This window comes from Adiantum capillus-veneris, unplaced genomic scaffold (genome assembly GCF_014529385.1).
Source record: "Adiantum capillus-veneris isolate H3 unplaced genomic scaffold, ASM1452938v2 Hic_scaffold_364, whole genome shotgun sequence".
In the NCBI taxonomy this organism is placed as follows: domain Eukaryota; kingdom Viridiplantae; phylum Streptophyta; class Polypodiopsida; order Polypodiales; family Pteridaceae; genus Adiantum; species Adiantum capillus-veneris.
This window is the reverse complement of record NW_028221467.1, coordinates 47,795-57,177: the sequence shown is the minus strand read 5'-3', so window position 1 is coordinate 57,177 and position 9,383 is coordinate 47,795. Positions and strand designations below refer to the sequence as shown.

The following is a 9,383-nucleotide window of genomic DNA, read 5'->3' as shown; positions in this document are numbered from 1 at the left end:
TGTATTTTTGTTGGTTATAGTGCTAAAAGCAAAGGTTACAGGTTGTATCATCCGCAAACAAAACGTATTCTAGTTTCACGGGATGTAGTGTTTGTGGAAGATTCTGTTCAGCCCTTGCTGTCATGTACTAGAGACAGTAATGTAAGCTCACAGGACATTTATGTCACTTTGTTGCCTCTTTTCAGTGGTGGAAATACGAATGTAAGTTCCAATGAGGAAAATGTACAGCCTATGGGGGTTTCTCAAAATGTTTTAGATCAGCCTATTACTGATGCAGATGTACATGATGTACTTGATGAGGAAAGGGCTGAAAATGAGCAGGCTAGAGGTATGCCAAAATGGTTGGTGCACACTTTGCGTGACAGTAAATTGGATGCACCTTTGTCTAGTCGTACTCGTTCAAGCTCTCGCCATGCATCTTATGCATCAGATTGTTATGCTTTTGCTGTGTCTAGTTTACATGATGTTGAGGAGCCTCTGTCTTTTGATGAAGCACAGAATTCAGAAAATTGTATGGCTGCCATGCAATCAGAATATGATGCACTTATAGAAAATGACACATGGACTTTATGTGATTTGCCTCCTGGCAAAAAGGCCATTGTGGGTTTACAAGTTGAAACGCAAGCCGGATGGTGAGATCGATTGCCATGAGGCTCGACTTGTTGCAAAGGGTTATGCACAGCAAAAAGGCATAGATTATGAAGAGACTTTTTCTCCCACATGTCGTATGACTACTATGCATCTTCTATGTGTATTGGCAGCTCATTTTGGTTGGGATGTACATCAATCAGACATTGTTACTACTTTCTTGAATGGTGACATATTTGAGGAAGTTTATGTAACGCAGCCTCGCGGTTTTGTCATAAAAGTACAAGAGGACAAAGTGTGCAAATGTAACAAGGCTTTGTATGGGTTGAAGCAATCTCCTCGTGCTTGGTATGAGAAAGCTGACACTCATTTGGTCAAACAAGGCTTTCGTAACAGTCCAACAGAAAGAACATTGTATGTGAAGCGTGAGGGTGATGTACTTCTCATTGTGGTTCTTTATGTTGATGATTTGTTGATCACTGGACCAAATGAGAGACACATTGCTGAATTTAAGTCTGATTTGAATGCTACTTTCAAGATGAAAGATTTGGGGCTGTTGCATCATTATTTGGGTATACAGTTTAAGTAGTGTGATGGTGGTATTGCCTTGTGTCAGAAAAGTTACATAGAGACATTGCTATGTAAGTTTGGACTAGAGGATTGCAAACCTATTGCCACTCCCATGGAAACAGGTTTGAAGTTGAGTCTACATGATGCTGGTGATCCTGCTGATGTCACTCTTCACCAAACTGCTGTTGGCTGCCTCATTTATGTATGCAAAACGAGGCCGGATATTCATTTTGCAGTCTCACAGGCAGCAGATTTATGCATAGCCTTGGGTCTAAGCATTGGCAGGCTGTCAAGAGGATTTTCCGCTACCTTAGTGGAACTTTACACCTTGGCTTGTTTTATCCCAAGCTGGGATCATTGCCGCCAGACTTACATGCTTTTTCGCACTCAGATTGGGCTGGTTGTTTTGACACGCGAGTGTCCACAAGTGGTTTTTGTTTCATGCTTGGCAGCTCATGTATATCATGGTTGAGCAAGAAGCAACCTACTGTGGCCATTTCGAGTTGTGAGGCTGAGTACAGGGAAGTCTTCACAACTACGGTTGAGTGTGTATGGCTCAGACGCCTTATGGCTGATTTGGGTGTTGGACAGGACATTGCCAACACTATCTACACTGACAGTCAGAGCGCATTGGTAGTTGCGAGGAACCCAGTTTTTCATGCTAGCACAAAGCACATTGAGGTGAATTACCACTATGTCAGGGAGAGGCTCTCAGCAGGAGAGATCAGCTTGGCTTATGTGCCAACACAGGACAACCTTGCAGATCTTTTCACAAAGGCATTGTCTCGTGAGAAGCTTGAAGCTTTCCGCAAAGCTTTGGGCTTACTCCCCTTTGTGGACTGATCATGTCCTCAGGGCATGGCACTTCCCTTTACTCATGTGCCAGCTCTCGTTCACCACATCACTTCAGGGGGGATTTAATTTGTTACCATATACATGTGGTAGTGATGTGTGTGAACATACTAGGACCGCCGGGGCATTTTTTCCCTCTTTAGGAGGTTTTTTCCCCCGTGCATTGTATATACGCCCATCACTCTAGGGCTATCTATCTTTCCATTGCACACTAAGTAACACACTCTCTATTGTGTGCCTTGAGCTTCCTTTGTCTTCTCCAAGCTGTGTGTGTTTCTCTGCAACCCTAATTCCAACAAACAAAACCACAACATCAAAAGCTTAATCATGACAAGTTCTCAAAAGCATAACCATAACATCAACTCCAAACCATAGGCACAATTGCATAACCATAACCATAACCATAATCTAATTGCCAAACCATAACTATCACATGATTGCCATACGATCACTGAAAACCATAACCCTAACTTGATTGTCAAACCCTAACCATGCCATGTGTACCCTAGCTTGTTGAGCTCCAGCAATAGACTAAATGACCCAATGTCCACCCATGTGCGGTTCATGCTCACGTCAGATGCTGCAAATTCGTGCTATTGGCCAGTTATCTCTCAGTTCTGTAGAAAGAACCACAAAGAGCATTGAGTTTTTTGATTGCGAGTTACCTGATCCGGTGGCACTTGGACGTAGACAAAAACCTCCGAGTAGGAGTTGTTGAGGGAGACTCCCTCTCTCTAGATGGCCATGCCCTCTTAGCATTTCTCCACATAATGTGAAACCCCCACCTGAATCAGCTTCCAAGCAGTGCTTGAGAAAAATCATTTTTCCAAACATAGAAAATTCCTTCCCAAAAGGAAATTTTAGAAAATTAGGTTTAGTTTTTCAGTTTTTACACTCTCTTTTGGGGTGGAATTTCTCCTTTTTCCCTTGCCCTTAACTAGCATTTTTGAAATTGAAAACGACACAATATTAAGCTGAGACATATTTTTCCCGAACACTACTTCCAACGGTTCCCTTTCATGACACACCATGTGCCTATGACCTAAGTTAGAGATGCTAGCAAGGCAAGGACCACCATGCACACTATCACAATCAGTGCAATATACCCTGCACCCATCGTTGCTACTACTTTCACTATCACCGTTGTCTGTGTCAAATTCTGCACACAAGTACAGTCATGACATGAGAAATTCCTTGGGGTGAGGAAGACACATATCAAGAGAAAAGAGAGAGAGAGAGAGAGAGAGAGAGAGAGAGAGAGAGAGAGGCAGAGAAAGAGAGAGAGAGGGAGATCCTTGCCTCTTGTCACATACACTGTATACGTCGCCAATCCATACCCTATGGCCAATACATACACCTTTACTGTCGTTGTGTACCCTAGCTTGTTGAGCTCCAACAATGGACTAAACGGCCCGATGTGCACCAACGTGCGGTTCATGTCACGTCAGAACCTGCAGATTCCTGCTATTGGCCAGTTCTCTATCAGTTCTATAGAAAGAACCACAAAGAGCATTGAGTTTTCCGACTGTGAGTTACTTGATCCGGTGGCACTTGGATGTAGACAAAAAGTTCCGAGTAGGAGTTGTTTAGGGAGACTCCCTCGCTCCACATGGCCATGCCCTCTTAGCATTTCTCCACATAATGCAGAACCCCCACATGAATCAGCTTTTAAGTAGTACTTGAGAAAAATCATTTTTCCAAACATACAAAATTTCTTCCCAAGAGGAAATTTTGGAAAATTAGGTTTAGTTTTTGGGTTTTTACACTCTACTTTGGGGCGAAATTTCTCCTTTTCCCCTTGCCCTCAACTGGCATTTTTGAAATTGAAAACGACAACATATTAAGCTGAGACACTACTTCCAAGGGTTCCCTTTCATGACACACCATGTGCCCATTATGATCGTTTGCAGATGCTAACAAGGCGAGGACCACCATCCACACTATCACAATCAATGCACTATAACCTACACTCAACCCACTCCTCCTTCTACTTTCACTATCACCGTCGTCTCTGTCAAACTTTACACACATGTACAATCATGACATAAGAAATTCCTTGGGTTGAGTGCAGGGTATAGTGCATTGATTGTGATAGTGTGCATGGTGGTCCTCACCCTGCTAGCATCTGCAAAAGGTCATTTCTATAGACAGAACCATAGAGAGCATTGAGTTTTCCAATTGCGAGTTACCTGATCCGGTGGCACTTCGACGTAGACAAAAACCTCGAGTAGGAGTTGTTAAGGGAGATGGTGTAGTAGAAGACAATGGGGTTGAAAGCAGGAACGAGGGTTCCAGCAGATAGAGACAGATCCGACCAAATAGCCGTTGTGGCAGACACCTTGCCATTGCTAGCTGATGGCACTATCCGCGCGTTGTCGACTACTGTTGCTGCCGCCAACAAAAGCTGCAGGAAAATGCAAAGGAAGGCCAAGGGCAAAATGTGGAGCCCCCCTTCTCCTCTTAAATCCAGTCCAGACCTACACATTGATGAGCCTTGTAATTTGATGTGTACCTCCATGGCTCCCTTGCACCAAAGCTTGTGGATCTCTCATCCTCGGCCTCAGCTACATGACACCAATATTTTGTGGTAGCTTGCAAATGTATCGTCTCTCTCTCTCTCTCTCTCTCTCTCTCTCTCTCTCTCTCTCTCTCTCTCTCTCTCTCTCTCTCTCTCTCTCTCTCTCTCACACACACACACACACACACACACACACACACACACACACACACACACACACACACACACACACACACACACACACACACACACACACACACACAGTGCCAATGCCCTGTAAGGCCTGATCTCGTTAGAGCTTGGAGCTTTGTCACACACACATAGTACAATTCTTGTATTCTCTAATCACAACTTGGGAGCAAGCAATTACCTCTCTACACGTCGCAGGAAATAGGGAAGGTAGAATGGAATGCACTTGTAGCCCCAGCTGAGAGAGAGAGAGAGAGAGAGAGAGAGAGAGAGAGAGAGAGAGAGAGAGAGAGAGAGAGAGAGAGAGAGAAGAGAGAGAGAGAGAGAGAGAGAGAGAGAGAGAGAGAGGGAGAGAATTGTCAAGAGAGAAGTGGGAGAGCATAGGAAAGAGTGATGGCGGTGGTGGCCTAGGTGAATTGAGACGTAGCAAATGCAGGCTCCCATTGGTAGTAGGCAAAAGAGAAGAAGCTAGAGCATGCTCCCATGAATAGGAGATCAATCATGTAGAGCTTAGGTGGGTGTAGTGTTTGGAAAAAATGTGTTTCAATTTAATATCATGCCATTTTCAATTTCAAAAATGCATGTTGAGAGCAAGGGGAAAAGGAGAAATTCCGTCTCAAAATAGAGAAAAATAGTGTAAAAACTTGAAAAACAAATCTAATTTCCTGAAAAATTTCCTCCTTCCAAATTCAAGAGAAGGAATTTTGTACGTTTGGAAAATAATTTTTCCCGAACACTGGGTGGGTGTAGTATCTCTCTCTCTCTCTCTCTCTCTCTCTCTCTCTCTCTCTCTCTCTCTCTCTCTCTCTCTCTCTCACACACACACACACACACACACACACACACACACACACAATTGTAGTCTTGCAACTGTGAGAATACAGATACTTTTGCGTGCTAATCATCGTAAAGTTGCTGCTTCTGCTCACAAGCACATGCAGAGCACGCATAGACTCCCACTTTCCCACGGACACTACGCGCATGAACACACACACACACACACACACACAATGATACTATATTGCTGCACTGTGCAATGTGCATTGGTCAGCTTCAACTCTTCTCACTCTCCAGTTTCACAAACATGCACACTGTACGAGATCATGGACAACAGCCCTTTGCACGCACGAAGACACAGACATGCTATATTGTTTGTAGATCGTGACTCTCTCTCTCTCTCTCTCTCTCTCTCTCTCTCTCTCTCTCTCTCTCTCTCTCTCTCTCTCTCTCTCTCTCTCTAGTTTTGCACACATGCACTCCATGATGGACAACAGGTCTTTTCGCATGATGGACAACAGGTCTTTTCACATGCACAGACATGGACACTAGGCGCAGTCTCTTCCCATGCAAATCGTCGAGGTCTCGGGACTCGTTAAATGGGAGCAGATCGTGATTGTTGTTATATAGTGCTCCATGGGGCAGAAAGGAGATATTGACACATGGAGGGCCTCTTTGAGCTTGAATATTTTAAGCTCAATTATATATATTAGAGATGGTAGAAGAATGAGCGAGCCAAAATTAATGTGAAAGAGAAAAATGCAATAAACTTAATTAACACTAGTTCTGTACTAAAGTGTCCTGTTTTTCTAGCAACTTATCATAATTATTTGGTGAATCTAGAAAAACAACTCATAGGTCACCTTCATATCTTACGTCAGCTATGAGGTGAAGAGCATAGCCAAATTTTACTTTTTCCAAAATTAAAACTACATTAAGATTATGATAATAAGTTTTAAGATGAAAAAATCATAGAAGTTTAGTGTAGATTTAATAAAATTTTCATAATTGAATATAGCTTCTCATCAAAATAAGATTTTGCATAGATTTCAAGGTGTATGGATAGGAAAAAGCTTATTATAACAAGAAATTGAGCTTCATAACCTAGTTATGGGACTAGATTTTTGTTATTATCAAAAGACCAAAATCTCAAAAATGCTAACAAAGAAAAAAAAAATGGTCTTTCAAAGCCTCTTTCATTAACATGATGAGATTATGGGATAAAACCTAAGGTGTATAATGTATCTATAGGTCAATACCCATCAACTAAGAAATTTTAAAGGATTCAAACTCATAGGCATCTTGTAACTTAAGCTCATATAAAAAAAAACTCTAGTGCATAATGACTTTCTATATTTAATTTTAGTCACAAATAATTTTTTTCTCACATGACTTTTGCAAAAATATCAAACACATATATAAGTAGTTACTATGGATTATTGCATGCACCGTCCTCATTTTTTCTTAGACTAGAGTACGAGTTTTAATGAGACATTGAGTGTTGTTTTGTGTAGCTTCTTTTCATGAGTGTAGTTGCTATTGAGATTATGATAAAAAATGAGGGATTATAATTTCTATGAGTACTTTGAATAACATTTTATAAGTTTGCAAAAGGTTTTCTTGAGATGTGATCTAGATTTAATCTACCATTTTATTTAAATTCACGAAAAAAGGCCACTTTAGTGTCCTTTTTGGTACCAAACTAGCTAGTGTTAACGTAAGGCACCAGTGAGCAATAAGCCAAATCAAGACCACAAAGAAAATCAAGTTATGATGATGAGATTTGCGATGGGGATCCCACACTGTGGTAAGAAGAGGAAAGTTTGTAGGGTAAAACACCCGATATAGAGCCCATTTAAGAGAGGCGATGAATTGCGGCTATTGTGCTACATTGTTTTCAATTTTGGATGGTGCATTCATGAGCTGAGCAGAAGGGCTATGGGGGATAGAAGCAGCGTCGCGAATGGTGAGGCACTGCACACAACGCACGATGCTAAAGAAAATTCTATGTAACGAAAATGGTCGTGAATAGGTAGACAACAAGGGGTGTAGGTTAAGTCGGTGGGCCAACGATGCTTGAACGAACTCGGGATCCAATGACTAGTATTCAATCTCTCTCGCACTAGCGAGTCTACCACTTGTTGGAACATGTCCCAAATCTGGAGCAAAATGGCTTTAGTTTAAGGGGTCGATGGGTTGGAGGACAGGGACCGGTGTTTTATTGGCCCTTTTACCCTAGAGGATTGATGTAAATCATGAGGCTAGATGTAAATCATGAGAGAGAGAGAGAGAGAGAGAGAGAGAGCACAATGGAGCCTGCATTGTGGCTAGGAAAGGAAAGTGTGTAGGTCTAAGGGTAGGTTTAGACGACCCGACGACAACAAGAGAGCAAGCTGGTGAGTGCAGCTTAGCTGGCACGAAGGGATTGGAGAGAAAGAAGCACAACGTCTTTCAGACCCACCTCTTTTTAGGTGACACACCCCTCCGCTCGAGTCCCTCGGAAAGAACTCGAGGTAAAGAGCTTTGCAGTGCCAAACGTGGACTGCTGTCTTGCTGATTGACGTTTGCTCTCAATTTGTGATGTAGCTACCTTTCGCATCTTCTGAACACAGAGAGCGGAGGCAAAAACACAACATTTTAGCTGTCGTTGGGTTCTTGTGAGCCCTGCCTAGGTCATGTGGAGAGAGAGAGAGAGAGAGAGAGAGAGAGAGAGAGATTTTGCTATTTATTAACTCACGCATGAGCCCAGAGATCATTGCACGTTTCATATTGCCACCATGTTGGAAAAACGCCCAAAATTTAAATAGTCATTCAAAAAAGTAACAAAATAAATCAGATAAGCGCACGTTTCATATTGCCGCGATGGCCCAAAATGTAAAGATTAAAATTACAAAGTAATGTCATTGAGAGTAAGAGTGATTAGTGAAGTACAAAATAATCAGAAAGAGTATTGAGGTGTGCAGGTGGGTGGGAGTTGGAACTTGGAAGCTGGCCGGATAGGCTCGGCAGCCAATCATTAATGCTTGCTGTGGTGAGCGCCATGCTGCTGCTTCTTGGCGGCCTCCTTGGCGTGCTTGCGCTCGTGCTTCTCGTGGACCGCGAGAGTGCCTGCACCGATGGCGATGGCGGCAGCCACGTGCTCGCGCACCTTGTGAGCATGGCGCTGCTCCGGGTGCTTCTTGGCCTCGTGCTTCTCGTGCTGCAGCAAACAATATATATACAACGACGTCAGGCGATGCTGCTAGCATATATAACTCTTACCATATTCTATAGAGCACGCTAAAAACTCATGATCAATAGAAGCTTACCAAAGCGAAGGCACCAGCGGCGAGAGCGCAGGCGTCGGCCGCATGCTGGCGCTGCTTGTGCTTCTTCTCCTCCGCCTTGTGGTCCACGGTGCCGGCCTTGGAGGCGTGCACAAGATTGTGTTGGCCGGTCATGATTTCTGCTAAAGAAGTGTAATTAAGCTGGTGGAGGCAGCTGTATAAATTGATGATATTGTTCGATGAGCAGCAGCAGGATATTTAAATGTAAGAGCAATGTCCTGATGAGTAGCGGTAGCATGCAGGTGCGTATTTATAAGAAGAAGGACGCAGTAGCCGGGGGATTCGTGAGTCGACGTAGAGCGCTTGCAGACACGGCTTTCGAGTTTCGACGCGACGCGCTCACGACAGCTTCCTGCCCAGGGCGGTCACCACACGAAAAGTCGTCCTCGGCTGAGTGGGGAAATTACCCCCGAAATTCCTTCACATGTACATTTCAACCAATCATTCTTGGCTTGGTCCATGGGTCTTCTAAAACAAATAAAGTTTTCGCATCTTATCTTTCTATTCTAGTTGTTCACTTCCATATGTTCCTACATTTACAGATTAATATCCCTAATTTCCAT

The 9,383-nt window shown here is 43.2% G+C and overlaps 1 protein-coding gene and 1 pseudogene across 1 annotated transcript; both read right to left on the bottom strand.

Moving 5' to 3' along the window:
- Positions 1 to 3,052: 3,052 nt before the first annotated feature.
- LOC147416917 (uncharacterized) lies at positions 3,053 to 4,528 on the bottom strand (annotated as a pseudogene).
- A 3,798-nt stretch (positions 4,529 to 8,326) lies between these two features.
- On the bottom strand, positions 8,327 to 9,034 carry LOC147416916 (uncharacterized). Its single transcript, XM_086507959.1, has 2 exons — positions 8,803 to 9,034; positions 8,327 to 8,693 (listed from the first exon to the last, which is right to left on the bottom strand). The coding sequence occupies exons 1-2, from the start codon at positions 8,932 to 8,934 to the stop codon at positions 8,511 to 8,513; spliced, it is 315 nt and encodes a 104-aa protein (XP_086364085.1). The 5' UTR covers positions 8,935 to 9,034; the 3' UTR covers positions 8,327 to 8,510.
- Positions 9,035 to 9,383: the final 349 nt, after the last annotated feature.

Bases quoted from the DNA above. Each gene is read 5' to 3' on its own strand.
- LOC147416916 (XM_086507959.1), bottom strand. From the start codon at position 8,934: ATGACCGGCCAACACAATCTTGTGCACGCCTCCAAGGCCGGCACCGTG. The intron at 8,694-8,802 runs GTAAGCTTCTAT...TGTTTGCTGCAG, and splicing joins CCGCTGGTGCCTTCGCTTTG to CACGAGAAGCACGAGGCCAA.